The sequence below is a fragment of the Anolis carolinensis genome, chromosome 3 (assembly GCF_035594765.1).
Source record: "Anolis carolinensis isolate JA03-04 chromosome 3, rAnoCar3.1.pri, whole genome shotgun sequence".
NCBI lineage: Eukaryota > Metazoa > Chordata > Lepidosauria > Squamata > Dactyloidae > Anolis > Anolis carolinensis.
Window position 1 is genome coordinate 276442225 of NC_085843.1, and position 24490 is coordinate 276466714.

Genomic DNA, 24490 nt, shown 5'->3' on the forward strand with positions numbered 1-24490 from the left:
TATCATTATAGAGTATGTAACGTATCAAATATAACTACAGTAGAGTCTCACTTATCCAACATTCGCTTATCCAACATTCTGAATTATTCAATAAATTTTTGTAGTCAATGTTTTCAATACATTGTGATATTTTGGTGCTAAATTCGTAAATACAGTAATTACTACATAGCATTACTGTGTATTGAACTACTTTTTCTGTCAAATTTGTTGTATAACATGATGTTTTGGTGCTTAATTTGTAAAATCATAACCTAACTTGATGTTTAATAGGCTTTTCCTTAATCCCTCCTTATTATCCAAGATATTCGCTTATCCAAGCTTCTGCCGGCCCGTTTAGCTTGGATAAGTGACTCTACTGTACTAGAAAAGCTCTTCACTTGCTTCACTTCACCAAGTCAATCTTTAATATTCAGCTTGCCTTTCCCCCAAGATAGGCCTTTAATGTCTCTAAGAACTGACCTTTGCTTTAAAAAAATCTCCCTTTCCTCAAAACCTGCAATGGTGTCAATCATTACATTGAAAAACCTGAAGAGTTTATTTTTGGAACATTAAAAGAAAACAAATCCAATTACCACCTACAATACTCCTACATTAAGTGCTCAAATGGGTGAAATCATCATTATTTATTCATTAAAAAGGATTTTGCAACTGTCATTCATGCTAATGGATACTTGAGAGATATACAAGAACAGACACAAAAGAACCCTTAAAACAAGTTGTTTAAAGGTCTGATGTTGTGGCATCAAAACATAGCCCAGCTATCCCTTAGGTACAAATAATTGCCTTTAGGTGAATACACGGGGCAAATAAATACAGTCTAAAACAGGCATTGGACAGCAATGCCAAGAAAACCTCATGAAAGGGACACCTTGGGGTTGCCATATGTCAGAAATAACTTGAAGACACACAACAACAACAACAACAACAACAACAACAACAACAACAACAACAACAACAACAACACAGAAATGAGGTCCTCCTCTTGTTGCTTCATGTGGAATAGTTCTCTGTAAACCCCTCTTGCGCTACAAAAGTTAATTCTTCTCGTATGCATTTTTAAAAGTTTGAGGACAAATACATCCTTCCCAAAAGTTGCTTCAATGACATGCCCTTTGCTCGGGGGTTTCTAGCCATTAAAAGACAAATGCTGTACTGTAAAAAATTGTGCTTAATGATTACGAAGAAGAAAAAACCCTTTAAAATAAGAAGAAATTGCATCATTAACATTTATAATGAACAAAAAGCATTTGTGTGTGTGGTTTGATTTACAGGGACAATTACATTTTATAAGCGGTTGCTTCTAAAAATAACTGAAGCTCTTTCCCTTGCCAAAAGAATTTTGTGGGATGAGAATACAAAATGTACTAATTAGAACAATGACATTCTTATTTTTTTCCTTAATATGTTGGTATCTGAGAATAACCCCAGGGACTAAATTTATTCATGCCCAGGGACAACTCAGGCCCCTTCTACACTGCCATATAAAATCCAGATTATCTGCTTTGAACTGGATTATATGGCAGTGTAGACTCATTTAATCCAGTTCAAAGCAAATAATAATAATACAGTAGAGTCTCAGTTATCCAACATTTGCTTATCCAATATTCTGGATTATCCAATGCAGTCTACCTTTTAGTAGTGAATGTTTTTGTAGTCAAACTTTTCAATATTCAATACATTGTGATGTTTTGGTACTAAATTCGTAAATACAGCAATTACTACGTAGCATTACTGAGTATTGAACTACTTTTTCTGTCAAATTTGTTGTTAAATGTGATGTTTTGGTGCTTAATTTGTAAAATCATAACCTAATTAGATGTTTAATAGGCTTTTCCTTAATCCCTCCTTATTATCCAATATATTCGCTTATCCAACGTTCTGCCAGCCCGTTTATGTTGGATAAGTGAGACTCTACTGTAATAATAATAATAATAATAATAATAATAATAATAATAATAATACACTTCATTTATATTCCACTCTATCTCCCCGAGGGGACCCAGTGCGGATTACAACATACACAGATAGGCAACATTCAATGCCTTTTAAATCAGTGGAATAACAATGATATACAAATACACAGAATTGGGATGCCTCATGGGTCTTGTAGTCCCGCTCCTAGTGTCCCTGTGGCAGATGAGGATGAAAACATGGGGTTTTCTCCGGATCAACAACAGCCGGAATCCTTCCAGATGCCTGATGTTGATGTTCTTGCCCAAAAACCAATTAACACAGACCTTGAGCAGCTCTCACCTCCCTTCGCTAGGAGACAGTCCTTTGCTGCAGACAGGGGAGTGAAAGAGCGGGTTCGCAGGAGCTTGAGAATTGCAGCCAAACAAGACACTGATTAGCCATGTTTCCCCTGGGAAAATCCAGGGAGTCTCACATCTGGACAGTTGGGTTTCGTTTCTTGTTCTCTAGGGAAAGAGAACGCTGGACACCAGTTTGGCGGGAAAACGAGACCCAGTTAAAGGTGCCTGGCACGGTTGATTCCGTGTGGAGACAACAGAGCAGCTTCAGGAGTGAAATCGTGTTCCAGCCTTGTGTGGACTTCGCAAAGTCCGCAAATCCAGTTTCCTTGCCTTGCTTATTCAAGTATTGAAGAATTGCCTTGCCTTGTTCTTAGTCACGGACCTTGTTCCTAGAATCAAGTTTTTGTTTCCAGCCTTGTTGTGGGTTTTACCTTGGACCTTGAAAGACCCTGGACAATTCCCCACACTATTGCTTGGCAATAGTGTGTGTTTCGGTTATTTGGATTTTATCTTTGGACTCTAATATCATTTATTGGACAAACTATTTCTGGACTATATTTGACCTTATTTGAAAGGTCTGCTTCTGGACTATATTTTCTACTTGCTTTTATCATTCTTATATATTTCCTTAATAAAGATATTGGATAGTTTATTGGCCTCCGTGTATGGTTCTTGGTGCTCTGCTGCCTTGAGTGTGACAAGAATGAAGAGTAAAGGCTTCCTCTTTCATCTCTGGCTTTGTGGAGGCAGTGCTCAAGCCTGGCCATGGGGAAGTGCTTTTGTTCCATTTTCCAAGCCGAGGAGCCTGTTGTTCATAGTCACGTCCTGGTCGTGTTGCAGGCATTATTACCGTCCTGCCGAAGCAGTACCTATTGATCTACTCACATTTGCATGCTTTTGAACTGCTAGGTTGGCAAGTGCTAAGGCTAACAACAGGAGTTCACCCCGACCTGCGGCCTCGAACTGCCAACCTTAAGGTCAGCAGATTCAAAGTTCAACAGTTTAACCCATTGTGCCCCTGTGACCCCAAAGTAGCTAATGTGGGTTATCTGATTTGATAATCTGGATTATATGTCAGTGTAGAAAGTGCCTGACTCAAACTACAGTGTACACAAAGAGTGAGGGACCTGGTGCATCCTTAGGACTAAATTCAGTTCTCATATGTTCTCGGAATAGGATTGCCTGATGGAAAAAGAGGGCTTCTACACCTTCAGTAAATGTGTAGAAGAGGGAATGTAAGTTAGATGTTGCGTGTTACATAACTAAAATTCCCTCTTCTACGCAAGTTCGAACCTTATCTTACCTGGCAACCTTAACATTCATCTACATGGTAGAATTAATTCATTTTGACATCAATTTAGATGACCTGGGTCAATGCAATGGAATCATAGGAGTTGTAGTTTTACATGGTCTTTTACCTTCTCTGCCAAAGAGTGCAGCCAAACTACAACTCCTAGGATTCCATGGCATTGAATGGCATATAAAGCGATGTCCAAATGCATTAATTCAGCAGTGTAGAAATGCATCCTAGAGCTTCCTCCCACCAAACTTAAAGTAACAAAGATAGTATGACTTCTTAGGAAAGATCCATGACAATTAAAGTGGTGTCACACCAGTGCAAGTGTTAAGATAAACCCAGACTCAGGTGGAAAGGCTGAGATCCATTCAAGTAGTTGCTGCTTTTTCAATGAGCCACAGACACTGGAAAAGCAGATACAGGTGGCATGGCATGTGGGTTAGCCTTGCACCAAAGGACTAGTATCAGTTTTGGTGTGGCCAGGTGGAATTTTCTACATCAGAGTTTGTTACACCATTTTCATGACAAAGCCTAATATGTAAATACATACAGGAGGCACTGACTTCCCCTTCTGAGATGCAATACACATTCACATTCCTGGTTTTGTCCTACTGTCCCATTCACCAGAACCCTAAAGCGAATCTGGGTCATTTTGCATGGCTGTTACCTTTGGCATGCTGGATTATCCATAATGCGTATGCAAGAATTAATGGAAACGGCTGGAAGGCGGGAGGGAAGGGGCAAAGTCTCGTGATTTGTGGGCTTTGGTTCAATCTATCATGAATAGCACATCAGAGCCAAGTATAATCACGGCCTGCATGCACAAAATAGCACATCTTTGGAATACGTACAAGTTACTCAATAGAATTAAAAGCTCAGGAAAGCTGCTGAGTGGGCATTTAGCATGGCTGCTGTAAAACCGGCCAAGTTGCAAGGTGGACACTTTGATTTATCAACAGCACTCAAGGGTGACATATTCCTACCAGACTGAATTAAAATGACGACATTCTTTAAAAACATGAAGCTAATAAATATCTACTTTCTGAAATTAAAAGATACGCTTTTACATTAACACACCAGCAATAAATAAAATTTGTGAGTAGATGAACAGAATCAAAAGTGGGACTTCAGCAGCATCAGCATTAGGTCTTGCAAACTTTTTTTTTACAAAATTAAGAAGGCCTTTGATGGGGCAGGATGGAATCCCTTTTGGTGAGGAGTTCCCAAAATGGCCCTGGTGAGTTAGGTTGCTTAGTTCAAGTGGAGCAACCTTACTAATTAGGTCTACTCTTGGGAACTCCCTTCCAAAAGCAATATATCCATGCAACCCAAGGATCACAGACTTGAGACCGCAAGATCCGCATATGGTTTGCTTAAAGGCAAGCCTTAGGACTAAAAAAACAACCCCTAGAATCCTAAGCCAGTTCATGATTTAAGGTGATCTTGTCAGGATATGCTGCTGCCTAATGGATACCGTCCTCTTATTGCTTACGCTAGCAGACTTAGGCCCCTTCTACACTGCCATATAAAATCCAGATTATCTGCTTTGAATTAGCAGTGTAAACTCATATAATTCAGTTCAAAGCAGATAATGTGAATAATGTCTTTTGATAATCTGGATTATCTTCCATTGGCTAGCAGAAATGCTCCAAACAATGCCTGACTGCTGGATCTAGCAACCCTTTTAATTTCCCATCCTTAACCCCATGAATGATCACTCTGAGGGCACTTTAGCAAATTTAGATAGCTGTTAGGCTATAGAGTAACTGCTAGCTTCCACACTGGGGTGCTGTGAATCTTCTCTGTCCAGCCATCACATTCACATTTGCGGTTTTGACTTTTGCAGATTTGCTTATTCATGGATTTGGTTAAATATTTTCTCTTTTCTCCACCATGATTATATGGTCAACTTCCTCCTGTCATGCTGGAGGGCCTAGAGAGATTTAGACATACAGTAGAGTCTCACTTATCCAACATAAACGGGCCGGCAGAATGTTGGATAAGCAAATGTGTTGGAGAGATTAAGGAGAAGCCTATTAAACATCGAATTAGGTTATGATTTTACAAATTAAGCACCAAAACATCATGTTTTACAACAAATTTGACAGAAAAAGTAGTTCAATACACCAATGCTACGTAGTAATTACTGTTTTTACGAATTTCGCACCAAAATATCATGATATTTTGAAAACATTGACTACAAAAATGTGTTGGATAATCCAGAATGTTGGATAAGCGAATGTTGGATAAGTGAGACTCTACTGTAATATCTTTCTCTAGGTCCTCCAATGTCATTCTATGGCCACTTTCCAGCAGATTGACCATACTGTCATACTGAGAGACCAAGAAATTCCTGGAGTGGAAAGCTGTTCTCTCATAGCCATTTCTTTATTCTTAGTTTCTCACATTCCTGTGTTCCTAACCCCAGTGAATGTAGAAGGCTGACTGTATTCTATTGCAGATTTAATGGAGCTGTCAAGGTGCTCAACCAGATATTCAAAATACATTTGGCACCTTGGACAGCTACTTTAAAGTCTAGAATCAAACTTGGAATAGATTCCATTGTACCTTTCATATAGAAGCAATAGAATACCAATGCATTGTGGCCTAGTAGTATTTAGAAATCAGCATGGAATTGGCTCTGTAAGAACATCAAAACAAACATTAGAGATGAGTCCATCTATTTTCGTAGGGTTGTGGCCAAATGGTGCTCAACCAGGTCCAGATGCTGATGCCTCCCTTGGTTAAAAACCAACTGCATCTTAAAATTTTACTCTTCGGAGAGGTGGGATTAGTGGTAATGTCTTGTCAAATGCACACCTGATTTGGTTGCAACTGAGACATAATGATCCATAACTGAGACCTACCCATTTCATGATGGCAGAATATTTAACTTCTAGTAGAGAAAAGCAAAGCCAACCAGCAACAGCAGCAGTGGCAGCAATTACTGTGCCCATCTGTTTGATATTATTCCTCTTTGATTCAACACAGAAGCGGTAATGATACCATCTAATTCCCTGCGGGGGGAAAGCTGTACAGCTGGGCTTCCCAATTCTCTGCTTAAAATGAAATTAAACATGCTGCCACTTAATTTATTTTGCGCCCTCCTTCATTTTTGTCATGTTCAGAAAAAAGACATTGGTGGTGGAGAAGAGAGAAATGGTTGTGAATTGGAACAGAGACAAAATAAAACTTATCTATACAGATGTAAAGGTCATCTTGATAAAGTTAGTGGCCGTTTAATAAGTCCTTTATGAACCGAACAGTAGCAGAAATTAAGTATGAGCTACACATGAATCACACATGCATGAAAATGAGAAGGCACTGACACTGTTTTCTCTGTGTGTCCATGCATATGCAACTGTCTGTGAACTCATGGTGACCCCATGAATTTTGTAGGAGTAAGGAGTAATTGGAGATTATTTTGACAATTCATTCTTCTGAAATATAGTCTCCAATGCCTGGTATTTGTTAGCGGTCTCCCATCCAAGTACTTATCAGGACTGATCCAATTTAGCTTCCAAGGTAAGATGGGATCTGGTGCAGACACACACTGGGCCCTATGGATTAATAAGGATGCCAAAAACATTGGCTGATCTTATCCCACATAGTTAAGTGATGGAAATGTGTTTGTGAATATATTTCTGTTGGTACCATTTTATATATAGGACTTGATGATCTGCAATGGATAGAAATCATGGATCCAGAGTCTGTGGATGTGGAGGGTCCATTGTATTCTGAAAAAGCTGCTGTGGTACTATACTGGTGTTGGGAACCAAAATGGAATGAGCTGCTTTATTAATCCTCAAAATAAATAAAAATAAAACTCCATTTGCTTTTAAAAAATATATATCATTAACTACTTATTCAGGTATCTGTATTATTTGATCCTTCTTTCTTTAAATCAGCCTTTCCTTGAGCCGATAAGCACATTCTGGGCACCACAACATAAGGATCTTGAGTTGTGGTGTCCAGAACACCATCTTTCAATACCGGAAGGAATGTCATATAGAAGATAAGGAAAGTTTGTTCTCTGCTGCTTCAGATGCTTGAATGAAAACCAATGGATACAAATTTCAAGAAAAAAAAATCCATTTAACATGAAGAATTGTTCAAGAGTTGCACACACTGCCTCAAAAGGTGGTAGACTATCCTACTTTGGAGGTTTTGACAAGACTATATGGGTCTCTTTCAGGAGTGCTTTAGCTGAATAACTGAGTAAGCCTAAATGGCAGGGGTGGGATTCGATAGTCCTTGTAGTCCCTTCCCGTTCTAAGTTTTTTATTATTTTGGGTTGCTGTGAGTTTTCCAGGCTGTATGACCATGTTCTAGAAGCATTATCTCCTGATGCTTTGCCCACATCTATGGCAGGAATCCTAAGAGGTTGTGAGATCTGTTGGAAACTAGGCAAGTGGGGGTTTATATACCTGTGGAATGATGTCCAGGGTGAGAGAAAGAACTCTTGTCTGTTGGAGGCAAATGTGAATGCTGCAATTGGCCACCTTGTTTAGCATTGAATGGCCTTGGAGCTTCAAATCCTGGTTGCTTCCTGCCTGGAGGAATCCTTTGTTGGGAGGTGTCAGCTGGCCCTGATTGTTTCCTTTATTATTTTGTTTCAGAACATTTACATTTCATTTGAAGCTGTGGAAGTGGAATTGGGTATGCAAAGATACATAGAAATGTCCATGTGTTGTGCATTGAGTGCTCAGTTGTTCAGTGTTGCCATTCAACAAGGGTTCCTTGGTGCAATCAAAGCATAGCTCCTCACACTGAGATTTACACAACCCCTATCTAGGATCTTTATTATTTTAAAATAGGGTACACAAGTGTCCCTCTTGTTCATTCTCCTGAGAGGGACCCTAGACATGTGTCCTAGATGTTTCTGCAGGTGGTACCAATGCAAAGAAGGAGAAAGAGGGGAAAATCTTTCCCACTTCAAACCCTTTGCAAAGAGCTGCCCTTCAATTTTCCCTTTTCTCTCTCTGGGCATGGGATAGATAGAACAGTGTCCTGCATGAACAGCAGACATACTTCGACCACATGCACTCCCGTAAATACCATCTTGTGCTGCTTGAACTCCATGCACCCCCATCTTGACATCACAAACTCATTTATATGTTAATGGCCTCCAAATGAATGTCACCAAGATCAGCTGAACTGTGCGTAGCAGATTGACACAGTAATGCCTCACTCCTTAATGAAAGACCAGCTGAAGCAACCAACCATTAGGGAAACACTGGGGCATCTTTGTCTTGGGCATGACTCAGAGCGATGACAATCTCTCAGCCTGTTTCTTGGCTTCCAGCTGGCTTTCCTGCTTGGTTAGTGGCCAAGCAGGCTGGAAAAGTTTCCAAATTGTAGTCTAAAACAGGGTCAGTTCTTCAACTTCTGCGTTTTAACACATCTAGAGTAGAATTACTGAAACAACGGTTGAATTGTGAATCAATATAGGATTCTAAGGGTCTATCTGAACCATAGAATTAATGCAGTTCGGCATTTTAAATGCCATGGCTCAATGCTATGGGAGTCGTAGTTTGGTAAGGCACCGGCACTCTTTGGCAGAGAAGGTAAAGACCTTGTAAAACTGCATCTGTTAGGATAAGTTATGACATCAAGATATGAGAGAAATAAAAGGGAAGCCAAAATGAAATGAAGTGGTTGGAATCTTCTATTTTGCACTTGACTCCAGCTATTTCAGTGTCTGCTTTGATTTCAAGTGACTTATTGATGTAAAATCCAAGACTGCTAGCATTCTGGATGGGGATGGCCATCTGTCGAGGTGCTTTGAATGCAATTTCCTGCTTCTAGGCAGGAGGTTGGACTGGATGGCCCATGAGGTCTCTTCCAACTCTATGAATCTAAATTAACTATTTATTTGTGAGACACAAAGATTTACAACTAATCTGGGAAGTCACTTGACACAGTTACTCATTGTTTAAGAAACAAAACAAAACAAAAGCCTACTTCCAAATAACATCAAAGTAATGATGAAGCAACATGCCATGAAGGATACTTTCGAACTGCTGTGCTGCAGAAAAATCCTGCCAATTGAAAGGTCAACAGTTCAAGCCCAAGCTGGAGTGAGCACCCACCGTTAGTCCCAGCTCACCTGCCCACCTAGCAGGTCTAAAGCATAAATGTGAGTAGATCTATAGGTACTGCTTTTAGTGGGGAGGTAATAAAGGACATCGATTGGAGGAAAGATTCTCAACATGGAAGATGGAGTGACAGCAAACACACACACGCACACACACACACCATTGCCGGAGTCAAGTACAGCCTCCAAGATGCCGAAAACAATATGGGACAAACTGCCTTTGCCTCTGTTTGTGTTGTCTGTCCTTATTAATTGCATAATCTGCATTGAATGTTTGCCGTATGTGTGTTCTGCAAGCCATTCTGAGTCCCCTTCCGGGTGAGAAGAGCGGGTGTCACGACCCAGGCTGCAGAGCACCAATAACCATACACAGAGGCCAGAATCTATCTAATATCTTTATTAAGGAAATATATAAAGTTAATAAAAACAAGTATAGGAAATAGTCCAGAAGTAGACCTTTCAGGAAAGGTCAAAATTAGTCCAAAAAAGCAATGTCCAATATGAAATAGTAAGGTCCAAAGTTGTAATCCAATAACCGAAACACTCACTTGCCAAGCAAGTGAGGGGAGATGACAAGGTCCTTTAGTCCATGAACTTGAGCAAGGCTAGGAAATAACTTGATTCTTGGCACACAAAGCTTGATTCAAGGCAACAAGGGAACGAGGAACAAGAACAAGATCCGTGGCAATTACTTGGCGAGGTCCGGGAAACAAGGCAAGATCCGGGGAGAAAACAAGGCTGAGAACGAAGGCTTGGAACAGGAACAAAGGCTTGGAAGCAGGAGTAGCTGTCCACACACGCTGCTCCGGTAGCTGACGAATTGACTCCGCAAGATTCCTTCGGGAGCAAGGAACCTAAATAGGCCTCGTTTTCCCACCAGAGAACACTTCTCTGGGGAATCAGAAACGAAAGTCAATCTCTGTGTCCAGATGTATGACTCCCTAAAATTTCTCATGGCAGCAGGCTTAATCATCTGAATGCTTTGCTGCAATTCTCAAGCTCCTGCGATTAGCTTGTTGCACTCCTTTTTGCTGGAGATAATAATTACGGCGCGAAAAAGGGGGAGAACTCGACTCAGGGCTTGTTTGGCAGATTTCTGGAAGACAAGCCTCCTGCAGGTGCAAAGGCTCAATTTCTGGCTGGGATAGTTCCTTTTCTGACTGAAATGGTGGAAAACCCAAGTTTTCCTCTTCATCATTCACAACAGCACTAGGAACGGGACTACATGGCCCATGAGTCATCACAGCGGGGTATAAATATGATAAATCAATAAATGTAACTTGGAAATATTGTTTATATAAAATTTTGAGCCATTCTGATCCTTTTATGCTCTTATAAAAATATCCCAAAGAAGGAAATCTCCCAAAGAAAAACCAATAGTGATAAAACAAAGAACATCTACAGTAGAGTCTCACTTATCCAACATAAACGGGCCGGCAGAATGTTGGATAAGCGAATATGTTGGATAATAAGGAGGGATTAAGGAAAAGCCTATTAAACATCAAATTAGGTTATGATTTTACAAATGAAGCACCAAAACATCATGTTATACAACAAATTTGGCAGAAAAAGTAGTTCAATATGCAGTAATGCTATGTAGTAATTACTGTATTTATGAATTTAGCACCAAAATATCACGATATATTGAAAACATTGACTACAAAAATGCGTTGGATAATCCAGAATGTTGGATAAGCGAGTGTTGGATAAGTGAGACTCTACTCAGAGCCGGCCCTAGGTATTTTTCAAGTGTAGGCGAACAGAATTTTGGCGCCCCCCCAAACCAATCACTGAAAAATAAAAGCGTTGGATAAGCGAAAATGTTGGATAATAAGGAAGTATAAAGGAAAAGCCTATAAAACATCAAATTACATTATGATTTTAAAAATTAAGCACCAAAACATCATGTTTTACAACAAATCAATAGAAAAAGCAGTTCAATACATGGTAATGTTATGTAGGAATTACTATATTTGCAAATTTAGCACTAAACATTGAACAGGGATATAGGGCAGTGTGGACTTAGATAACCCAGATAGCCCTCAGTATTAAAAAAAAACCTCTAAAATCAGGACAATAAATAAAGAACAACACTCTGAAAACAGAAGAAATCCAGACAGTAAACCATCAGGGACAGCTAACTCCTCCCAAAAAAAGATTCTCCCAGGCAAGAAGAAGCCAGGCCTTGAAGCCACAGGGCCATTAAATGCTAATCAAGGTGATTAATTAAAACATTCACACCTGCTTCAAAGAAAAGTTCTTTCTCCCACCCTGGACCTTCTACAGATATATAAACCCCACATACCTAGCTTCCAAGTTCCTACAGACCTCACAATCTCTGAAGGCCCCAAAGGTGGGCTTGCGTGGTGCGAAGGTGGGTCTGCGCTGGCCGGAAGGCCCGAAAGAGAAGGAGGTGGAGAGTGGTGCCCTCCTCCCAGGACGATGGTGCCCCCGGGACGATGGCGCCACAGGCAAATGCCTATTTCGCCTTATGGTTGGACCGCCTCTGACTCTACTGTACTTTGAAAATAAAAACAAGGAAATGAATTGCTTTTCAAAACTACAGTGTGATCCCCTCTAAGCTGTGGTTTCCATCATTCACACTAAACAAAATATGCCCTTCCTAGGCATTTTCTAAGTCATCCAGCACGACTCTGTTGTACAGTATTCTTCAGCTGGAAATCCTTGATTTCAATAAGGTTCTCTTTTATCCATTATTTATCCATTCCCAAAGGGGAACAACCAGTTACCTATCTAGAATCATGGGCTCTATCTTTGTTGTAAGTGTGTAAAGAAACATACTATAAACTAAGAATGGGTAAACTCCAGCCCTCCGGGTGTTTTGAACTTCAACTCCCACCATTCCTAACAGCCTCCGGCCCCTTCCTTTTCCCCCACTGAAGTCCGAAACACTGGAGGACTCAAGTTCACCCATGTCTGGGTTAGCCTTTGGGTTGCCATGGGTTGGAAATGATTTGAAGGCACAGAAGAGCAACAAGCTGAGATGGAGATTCGCTCCCTGAAACTGGAGAATTTCCACCCTTGTATCCTACCTGGAAATAACATGCAAAATCTGGAGACTCAAGGCCAGAGCCTCGGACATGGCAACCCAAGAGAAGGGCAGTATGTAGAATTAGAGTTGGAAGAGACCACAAAGGCCATCCAGTCCAACCCCATTCTGCCATGCTGAAATAATCAAAGCCTTCTCAACGGATAGCCATCCAGTCTCTGTTTAAAAACCTCCAAAGAAGGAGACTCCATCATACTCTGAGCTAGTACTGAATTATAATCCACGTCAGGTAGGTAAATGCCTTGAGGTTCTTTTTTGGTCCTGTTCTCTTTTGATCCTCTTTCTTCTCCTTCTCCAGACAGACAGGCTGGGGCTCTAAGTTCTGTGTTAAGAGGCTGACCAGATGAAACACTGATCCAGATTCTGCATTACAGGCCAAGAGGATTTTCTTTGTGATTAAAACAAAATCCTGCCATTAGGTCTGCTTCTACCCACATCCACAAACTGGGTCACATTCCCTTATGCCATGTGCCATCACTCAGCTCTCAGCAGACTAGATGCACTTACAACCTCTCCCATATCTCCTCACAGATTAAAACCAGGACACACGTAGTGAAGGGACATCAGGATATGGTCAAGATGATGCAAGTTATCAATGGAACTGTACACAAGCTGGGAGGATGCAGCAGTTTGCTTTTGCTTGGGCTCTACTGGGAAGGGCAAGAGTTTCCCATTCCTCTGCCCTCTGTTGAGTTAAATGAATGCAAACTCCTTTTTTAACACTTTGCTGCGAAGTCAGTCTGCTGAATTGGTGTCAGCTAAATACAAAGAGAGAAGATGGAAAGAAGAGAAACTGTGACGTTTTAAAAGCAATGTGGGATAGGTAAAGGTAAAGGTTTCCCTGACGTTAAGTCCAGTCATGTCCGACTCTGGGGGGTTGGTGCTCATCTCCATTTCTAAGCCCAAGAGCCGGTGTTGTCCGTAGACACCTCCAAGGTCATGTGGCCGGCATGACTACATGGAGCGCCATTACCTTCCCACCAGAGTAGTACCTATTGATCTACTCACATTTGCATGTTTTCGAACTGCTAGGTTGGCAGGAAATGTGGGATAACAGAGAATTATTAGCCGCCCAGAGTCCCCTCAGGGAGAAGGGTGGGGTAGAAATATAGGAAATAATAATAAAAATAATTATTTGGAACTGTGCTTGCTAAAGCAGGCCAGTTGGAGGATATACTCTTTTCTTTCTCCCTTGCAGACAATATATCCAAATTTACCTGCAGATAATTTCCTCCCAGAGTATGTGAGCAATTATTAGTAATTTCTTGGCAATTTCTGTTTCCCTTTGTTTCATACCTCAGCAATGCATCTTTTGCCACAGACCTTCAGGGAAAGAATCGTTGAGCATGTTTAAGGAGTATGTTGGCTGACTCCTCTCATTTACAAGGTTTTTTTTTTCATCTGTAGGGAAGACTTTGGGTTGAAAAACATTACCCGAGGCTGGCCTAAGACTTTTGAATGCCTGAGACAAAGAAAAAAATGGTATAGCCTTCTCATATCCCATGCAAATGTTTAATTTTACTTTCCATTTGGCATATGATAGCATCCTTCATAAATCTGAGGCTGCTGTGCAGCGAGACACACCACTGGTGGTCGTATTAATGGAGAAATTAGCTTTTCAAACTCTTGTCAGCATTGCAGCCCTGAAAGCTTCCAAGTTTAATCTTTGATGGCTACAGATTTATTTGTTTATATTTAACAATTTCCCATTTTTAAAAAATGTTTTCTTAACAGTTTATACTGCAGGCATGGGCAAACTCCAGTCCTTCAGGTGTGGGAATTGAAGTCCAAAACACCTGCCAGATGATTCTCTCCAGATGAAACATCAGGAGAGAATGCTTCAGGAACTTGGGCATGCAGCCTTGAAAACTCACAGCAGCCCAGAACATTTTTAATCCAATCCATGAACAATCAAATCCAGTAAAAGTCAAAACCACAAATGTGGATGGACAAGAACATTTGACTTAACCCCAAAAGAAGCTTATGTTTCCTTGAAACATACATTATGTAGAGGAAGGACCTTTTGTCCTGCTATTGGGATCAAGAAAATGCCCCACCTTACTGTGTTTAATCTAGGGCTGGATTTAAACAGACAACTATATGGAGTACATGGCTTATGTTATTACTGCCATCCCTCTTCTGCTCTGTTCAGGGTTTGCTTTACTAATTCATGCCAGCTGCTGAACCGGTTTTGGGCTTAGGTCATACATTTGTGGGAAGCAAACTGCTTTTGTCACTTTTTCCAAACCTAATCACTTTACAAGGGAAAGAGTTTTCCAAAGCTTGAGTGGACTATGTGTGTATGCTAGAAAAATACTCTCTTCTTGCCCTGTGTGCCATCAAATGTTAAGGGAACTAGGAAGAAAATGATATTGACATTTCATATGTATTCAGAAGCAAATCTGGTATTGAGCACTATGCAAACTCAGTTCAAGAAGGATACTGACAAGCCGTAATGGGATCAAAATGGTAAAAGGCCTGGAAACCATAAATCCCTATGAGGAGTGCGTGTTTTACTTGGAGAAGATGGAGAAGACACAATGGAGAGCTGATGTAATATTTAAATATTTAAATATCTGGTAGATGACAGGACAAACTCATTCCCAATGACTTGGATGATTGAACACAGGTTTGAAGATGACCCCAGATTAGGAGGGGCAGCAAATTCTCCAAAGGTCAGGATTCAAATTCAAAGTGATCATAACAGATTGGAGAGATGAACCAAAACTAACAAACTGAGTTTCCACAATGGGGAATAGAAGGTACTACCTATAATATAAGGTATTACATAGCCATGTCTGGAGGTGGGTGCTCATCTCCATTTCTAAGAGGTGACATTGTCCATAGACATCTCCAAGGTCATATGGCCAGCATGACTGCATGGAACACCGTTATATATACACACACATATATACATACATACACACACACCTGGCTTGACAATAGTATATATACTGTATATCAGGGGTCCTCAAAACTTTTCAAGTGGAGGGCCGATTCACAGCCCCTCAGACTGTTGGGGGGCCGGACTATGATGAAATAGTCCAAAATTAGGATTGTTGTTGTTGTGTGTCTTCAAGTCGTTTCAGACTTAGATCAATCCTAAGTCTAAAGTTTAGGACAGAAGCCAGGTCAATGACCTTGGGGGGCCGCATCCGGCCCATGGGCCTTAGTTTGGGGACCCCTGATCTAGACGATCTCATAAGACATAGGTAAGCAAAGAGACCTCCAAAGGCCATCTAGATGGTCTCATAAGACCATAGATAAGGAAAGGGATCCTCAAAGACCATCTAGATGGTTTCATAAGACCATAGGTAAGGAAAGGAGCCTCCAAAGGCCATCAAGATGATCTCATAAAACCATAGGTAAGCAAAGGCACCCTCAAAGGCCATCTAGATGGTCTCATATGACCATAGGTAATGAAAGTGACCTCCAAAAGCCATCTAGATGGTCTCATACTTTTGGAAAGTGACCTCCAAAAGCCATCTAGTTGGCCGTAGCTAAGCAAAGAGACATCCAAAGACCATCTAGATGATCTCATAAGGGTATAAGTAAGCAAAGAGACCTCCAAAGACCAGGTAGACTTAGGTCAACCCTAAGTCTAAAGTTTAGAACAGGGGCTAGGGAAATGACCTTGGAGGGCCGCATCTGGCCCCCGGGCCTTAGTTTGGGGACCCCTGCTGTATATACTCGAGTATAAGCCTAGTTTTTAGCCCTTTTTTAGGACTGAAAAAAACCTCATCGGCTTATACTCGGGTGAGGGTCCTGGTGGGCTTATATTCAGGTCAGCTTATACTCAAGTATATATGGTATATTTATTATTTTTCTCTCTTATTGTTGGTATTGTTACATTTATTATTTTACTCTATTAATTATTATTATTACATTTATTATTTCACTCTATTATTGTTGTTACTTTTACATTTATTTTAGTCTATTTTATTATTATTAATACATGTATTATTTTACTCTATTTATTATTACATTTATTATTTTATTGCATTTATTATTATTATATTATTATTATTACATTAATATTTCACTCTATTATTATTAAAAGAATACATAAGCACATTTACATGGAAGAAGATGAAAATAATGATTTAATCAGAGTTGGACACTCATATCTTAAATTACAGTTTGAGGTAAAGATTCAAAAACATTTAAACTACTGATGCCTCAATTAATGTAATTTTATTGGTATCTCGGCTTATACTGGAGTCAATGTTTTCCCAGTTTTTTGTGGTAAAATTAGGTGCCTCGGCTTATATTCGGGTCGGCTTATACTCTAGTATATACGGTACATGATATCTAGAAATTGGAGTACAAACTGAACATGAGCCAACAAGTGTGATGCAACAGCTTAAAATCTCTATGTGATTCCAGGTTACATCAATAGTAGTGTCATGTCTAGACTGAGTAAAGTGATACTATTGTTCTATTCTTCTTAAACCAGCCTTCATCTGGAATACTGTACCTAGTTCTGGATACTACAATTAAAAATGATATTGGCAAGCTGGAATGTGCCACCAAAATGGTAAAAGATCTTGAAACTATGTCCTATTAGGGGCATCTTCGAGGGCTGGACATATTTAAACAGGGACTTCTTGATGGTAAGAGCTGTTTGACAATTAAATATGCCACTTTGGAGTGTGGAGTCTCCCTCTTTGAGGTTTGTAAACAGAGACTGTATGGATATCTGTTGGGAGGGCTTTGATTGTTCCTTCCTGCGTGGTAGAATGAGTTTGAAACTGGATGGCCCTTGGGGTCTCTTCCGACTCTATACTGCTCCAGAAACTAAAACATAAACCAGTGGATACAAGAAAAGAGATTCCACCTGAACATTAGAAAAACTTTTTGACTGTCAGAGCTGTTTGATATTGGAATAGAAGTTGGTCAGTGAAGACCAGGCATGGGCAAACTTCAGCCCTCCAGGTGTTTTGGACTTCAACTCCCACAATTCCTAACAGCCTACCGGCTGTTAGGAATTGTGAGAGTTGAAGTCCAAAACACCTGGAGGGCCGAAGTTTGCCCATGCCTGGTGTAGATCCGAATAATGCAGGTCAATTGCAGTTAAACAGCACTATAATTCCAAACTGTATTACATGTCAGTGGACATCACTGGGCATATACATATATGCATGACTGCCAAAGAGCCATTGTGCAGGGCCATCTCAAAACATTTTCCTGTCTGAGGCTGTGCCAATGATTTCTCCATGAAAAGGCCTGCCAAGTTATTATAGCATGTGCAGACAATCTCCCAAGCTTTCCTCAATGTCCTTGTCAGTAAAAATACAGCCATAAAAACAAATGATTTGTTGCTCTTTCAGGATATTTCAAACAAGTTGCCTTGGGCAGTTGACTCACTCTGGGTGATTTGAGGGCCAGCCTTGCAAATGTGTATTCGGCATTCCAGGTTTAGGAAACTTGCCATTACGTTATGTACTGTTGGAGGGCTGATCGAAGCTCCTTCTACACTGCCATACATAATCCAGATTATTTGCTTTGAACTGGATTATATGGAAGTGTAGACTCATATAATCTAGTTCAAAGTAGATAATGTGGATTATCTGCTTTAATAAGCTGGATTCTATGGCAGTGTAGAATGGGCCCAAGATGTTCACATTGTATGGAGGTTTTCAGAGTCACCATCTACACTGTCATTTAATGTAGTTTCAAACTGCATTATATGGCAGTGTATATGGGACCTGGGATTATAGAGATGGATAATCACATAACAACACATACCTTCTTATCAGAAACACCCAAGCTATTCAAAGCTAGTGTGTCAATTATTAGTTTGCTCTTTTGCGTTCAAAATTCCACATTTTTAATATTATTTTTGAATACAGTAGAGTCTCATTTATCCAAGCTAAACAGGCCAGCAGAACCTTGGGATATGCAAATATCTTGGATAATAAGGAGGGATTAAGGAAAAGCCTATTAAACATCAATTTAGGTTATGATTTTACAAATTAAGCACCAAAACATCATGTTATACAACAAATTTGACAGAAAATGTAGTTCAATACACAGTAATGTTATGTTGTAATTACTGTATTTACGAATTTAGCACCAAAATATCACGATATATTGAAAACATTGACTACAAAAATGCATTGGATAATCCAGAACCTTGGATAAGCCAGTCTTGGGTAAGTGAGACTCTACTGTAGTTGGAAAATTGTGGTACAGTAATACAATCCCATAAACATGACCATATCGCTGGGTTGTTGTGCATTTTCCAGGCTGTATGGCCATATTCCAGAAGCATTCTCTCCTGACGTTTCGGCCACATCTATGGCAGGCATCCTCAGAGGTTGTGAGGACTGTTGGAAAACTAAACAAGGGAGGTTTATATATCTGTGGACGGTCCAGGGTGGGAGAAATATACCTCACAATCTCTGAGGATGCCTGCCATAGATGTGGGCAAAACGTCAGGAGAGAATGCTTCTGGAACATGGCCATACAGCCCGGAAAATGCACAACAACCCAGCGATTCCGGCCATGAAAGCCTTTGACATCACAATGACCATATCATCTTATATGATTTTGAGATTTCAACTTAATCTTGTTTTAAATGACTGTAAGCCACTTTGATCCCAATCCAGGAAAAAAAAAACCCAGAGAGAATATAAATTCAATTGAAAAATTCATCGTAATGCTTTCTTCGTAAGGATCTGAACTGACCGCTTTTTATTATGGAAATTTACATATGATGGAAAGTTACATATATAGTCCAACTCAGTCCCAAAGTCTTTAACGGACTGCTTGCTGAACATGTTTGACCATAACAAGCCAAGCATGCATTGCTCGGTGATTAATATGTAATAGTGTGAGCCTTGTGAATTTTTCTATTTGGGTAGCAACTCCCCGCCTCCATTGGCCTAATTATCTTTTGGCACCGAAATGAGAACAAGTGCCAAACAATGAATGCTTGTCAGCCTCGGAAAAAAAATGAGATGATGAAATGGTTATTTCATGGCTCAAAACAAGAGCATTCATGTTGTTGCAGAAGCTAGAACAGGCATGGGCCAACTTGGGCCCTCCAGGTGTTTTAGACTTCAACTCCCACAATTCCTAACAGCCTACCGGCTGTTAGGAATTGTGGGAGTTGAAGTCCAAAACACCTGGAGGGCCCAAGTTGGCCCATGCCTGTCCTAGAGCAAACTAATTCCTAAACATTGCCTGAATGGAAAAATAAAATAAATTATTTCACCATCTTGCAGAAAATTGTAGTAGCACAGTATTGCCAGTAAGAATTCCCTGGGATCTTATCCTATTTCAGTGCCAGGTTTATCCTTCCACTTATTTCTTATAATGTATTCTTTGTTAAACTCATTTTTCCATACTCATATGGCCAAAATAGCAAAGCACTTTGAAAATGGAATAGTAAATGTATTGTAAGTATTACCATAAGATGGATGTCTATATACCCAAAATATCTGCAGATGTTCCTACAGAGCTCTATAAAAGGCCTTGTCAATCTGATCTGATCTCTACGGTGTTTTCGTCATGTTTGTTTACTCCAAAATGTCCTATAAATTCTTAACACATTTTGTCCACTCTGCATGTTTATTCAGAAGAAATACCTACTGATTTCAAATGGGATTTTTACTCACTGGATTAGGGTGGCTGCTATATTTGGGGTCAGACATAACAAGAATTGGGAGCCGAGGTGGCGCAATGGGTTAAACCCTTGTGCTGGCTGGACTGCTGACCTGAAGGTTGGAGGTTCAAATCTGTGAGATGGGGTGAGCTTCCGTCTGTCAGTTCTAGCTTGCAGGGACATGAGAGAAGCCTCCCAGTATCATATCCTGTTGTTGACCTGAAGGTTGGCAATTCAAATCCACAAGATGGGGTGAGCTCCCGTCTGTCAGCTCTAGCTTGCGCGGACATGAGAGAAGCCTTCCAGTAACATATCCTGTTGTTGACCTGAAGGTTGGCGGCTCAAATCCGCGAGATGGGGTGAGCTCCCATCTGTCAGCTCTAACTTGTGGGGACATGTGAGAAGCCTCCCAGCAGAGTGGTAACACATCCAGGTGTCTCCTGGGCAATATCTTTGTAGATGGCCAATTCTCTCACACCAGAAGCGACTTGCAGTATGATCTCAAGTCACTTCTGAGATTATAAAACAACAACAACAACAACAAGAATTTCCAAAGGGTTCCCTTTACTGTCCCGAGGACTAGGGCTCCGTCCACACTACACAGTTATAGCACTTTGATCACACTTCCACTACTATGCCTGCATGCTACAGAATCCTAGGATTTGTAGTTTAGTGGGGCACTTCTACTCTCCCTCAGAGGATGATAAATCCTTCACAAATCTAGTTTGTCATAGGATGGAGTTCTGGCATTTAAACCAGTCTCAAAGTGCAATTATTGATGCAACATGAAAGCAGTCAGTATTGTTCTGAGCTATTTTTGTAAGGGACCATTCACACAGTACAATAACAGTGCTTCTAATTCCACTTTGAAAGCCATCTTGTTGCATGCTTTAAGTCCTGGACCATGACTCTAGAAACCAGAGTTCATTAAAACCCCAGTTTGGCCATGAAAACATACCTTAGACAAGGCACACTCTCTCAGCCTCAGAGGAAAGTAAAGACAATGCCATATTAATTGAACAAATCTTGACAAGAAAACTCCACAATAAATTCAAAAGGACCTTGTAGGCACAGAACAATTCTACTTTCATTTCTATGGTTCCATCTTAGAGTTTCCCGGGATATTGCTTTAATGCAATGGCCCACTTGCTGAGAATTCAAAGTACCCCCTCCCTACGTAAACTTTAAATGCCAGGAACCATGGCAATTAAAGTGGAAACAAAAGGATTTAATTGTGTAGTGGAGCGCCCGAAGGCACAATGGGTCAAAGTCTCGTGCCGGCAGGACTGCTGACTGATAGGTCGGCAGTTCAAATCTGGGGAGAGCAGGTGAGCTCCCTCTGTCAGCTCCAGCTCCCCATGCGGGGACATGTGAGATGCCTCCCAAAAGGATGGTAAAACATCAAACATTTGGGTGTCCCTGGGCAACGTCCTTGCAGACAGCGAATTCACTCACACCAGAAGCGACTTGCAGTTTCTCACATCGCTCCTGACATTAAAAAAAAAAAACCATTAGTGGCTGAAACAGATCCTAGACCATCTATGTCAAATTTAAGGCCCACAGGCTAGATCAAGGCCTCTATGTCATTTTATGTAGCCCTCCAGATGCTGGACTACAACTCCTGTACTCCTCTTCATTAGGCATCATCAATAGAGATTGTGGGAATTGTGATACAGCAACATATGCAGTTGCTGCAGTTTGATTTAGTCAGGAGAGTGGCCTGATACAAGCCCTGTGGATAGGATGTTCTTTAACTTTCCTCCAACCTTAGAGCTGCAAGTGCTGTTGGGCTGTAATTCCCATTATCCCCAGTCACGGATAATCAAAAGTGGTGGGAGTTGGCATTTGATAACAAAGTGGCACCCAAATTGGGTAACAACTAAAAAAAGAGGACTGACCACTATGTAAATATATAGTTGTCCCTCTACAGTTGGAGTCAAGGGCCCTTTGAAGGGCAACCCAAAAGCAGTGCAGTGTGTTAAAACACTGAGCTGCTGAATTTGCAGACCAAAAGGTCCCAGGTTCAAATCCCGGGAGCAGCTTGAGTGCCTGCTGTTAGCTCCAGCTCCTGCCAACCTAGCAGTTTGAAAAGATGCCAATGTGAGTAGTTCAATAGGTACTTCTCTGGCAGGAAGGTAACGGCGCTCCATGCAGTCATGCCGGCCACATGACCTTGGAGGTGTCTACGGACAACGCCGGCTCTTGGGCTTAGAAATGGAGATGAGCACCAACCCCCAGAGTCCGACACGACTGGACTTAATGTCAGGGGGAAACTTTTACCTTTATCCTAGAAAAATCACACCAGTCTTGAAGTACTATTTTTTTTTTTCAAGATCAGGAAAGCAAAATGAGCTGGAAACGGAGAGGCATTCTCATCCTCCATTTCTTGGAAGATGCTTCCAAAAACATGTATCTCATCTTTCCCTTTGCCCTGGGACACAAACACAATGCAGTTGCCTGTAGATAGGTACCTTTAAAAGAAGTTCAGCATTTGAAACAGACATTTCTCTCACACCCACTCATAAGTACACACAACTCTCTGTCTATCATCTGTCTGCCTGTCTGTCTAGCTAAGATATCATTCTTTCAGGAGTAAGGAGAAGAGTTCCTTAGTTTTGCGGCAAAAGCCCACCTGTTCTGCTGAAGAGCGCGGCCTCTCCTCCCGGCTGTCTTCGCCAAGCGCCCACCATCCTCTCAAGGCAAGAAGTCTTAGGTTTAATCCATGAAAGGAGGAGAAGAAAAGCCCTTCTTTCTCTCTCCCGACAGCTCTCCCTGCCCTTGTTTTGTCTGGCGCGGCGCCGGAGAGAGAGGAGCAGGAGCAGGAGGCGGCCGGCGGCGGGCAAAGCCAAGGGAACTTCTTCTCTCCAGGGAGGGATGGCAGCAGGATTGCAAAAAACAGCCCTGGCTTCGGAGGAGAAAAGGGGATCTTCTGGGAGATTTCCCAGGGTCCACCATCCACAGAGGTTTGGGAGGTACCTGGTCCCTAGTCTCCACTTTCTGTGTGGCTAGACAAAGGGGGAAATTCTCCAGTTTGGAGACTCTAGGCAAGAGGAAAGGACAGGATGCAAATCTCCAATTCAGCTGCTTCTCCTCCTCTTTCCTCTCTCCTTCCCTTCTCCTCCCCTTTCTTCCACTTCCCTCCCTCCTTCTCCTTCCTTTCCTTCTTCCCCTCCTTCTCCTCCTTCTCATCACTACAGTATTCCTGATCTTTATCCAGAAATGTCTGGCATATTATTATTATTATTATTGACACAACGACATAGCAAACAACAACAACAACAACAACAATAATAATAATAAAGACTCTGGCAGAAACCAGTACAGGTGGTCCCGGTGGTGATGGGCACACTGGGTGCTGTGCCAAAAGATCTCAGCCGGCATTTGGAAACAATAGACATTGACAAAATTACGATCTGCCAACTGCAAAAGGCCACCCTGCTGGGATCTGCATGCATCATCCGAAAATACATCACACAGTCCTAGACACTTGGGAAGTGTTCGACTTGTGGTTTTGCGAAACGAAATCCAGCATATCTATCTTGTTTGCTGTGTCATAATAAAATAATAATAATAAACTTTATTTATACCCCGCCACCATCTCCCCAGCGGGGACTCGGGGCGGCTTACATGGGGCCATGCCCAGAACAATACAATATAACAGAATATAAATAGAACAACAAGTCATAACACATTGAACAATACAATAAAAGATAAAAGATAATATACAAACAAGATAGATATGCTGGATTTCGTATCACAAAATCACAAATCGAACACTTCCCAAGTGTTTAGGACTGTGTGATGTATTGTTATTGTTGTTGTTATCCTAAAATAACACACAAAACAGCCCTTTTCCTATTCAAAGCAACACAGCTGAGAATTGCGTATTTGGAATCAATTGGGGTAAACTGTGGAGGTGATGCAGATATTTGACCTGAACGGGATCTTGTTAACAGCTTGTTTATTTTAACTTCTTTTTTACCACGGGTTGTATGTTGTATGTATGTCTATGTGTTAAATGTTTTGATATGGCCGATGAGCTAATCAATAAAACGTGATTTGATTTGATTTGATATTATTATTATTTGAAATACAACAAGATCAGTCCACAGCAGACACTCTGCTGGCTGTTGTATTGGATCACACGTCGGACACTTCGGCGAAT

The 24490-nt window shown here is 40.9% G+C and overlaps 1 protein-coding gene across 7 annotated transcripts in view; it reads right to left on the reverse strand.

Moving 5' to 3' along the window:
- Window positions 1–24490, reverse strand: part of mcf2l2 (MCF.2 cell line derived transforming sequence-like 2) — a 196908-nt gene that overhangs the window by 145607 nt on the left and 26811 nt on the right. Inside the window, exon 1 of one of the 7 annotated variants that reach the window (XM_062976811.1) lies at window positions 22958–23561. The exons of the other annotated variants lie outside the window; for them this stretch is intronic. Within the exon in view, the coding sequence (XP_062832881.1) occupies window positions 22958–23015 (58 nt within the window). The 5' untranslated portion in view covers window positions 23016–23561. Of the gene's footprint in view, window positions 1–22957; window positions 23562–24490 lie in introns of those variants that run through there. 7 annotated transcript variants of the gene reach the window in all.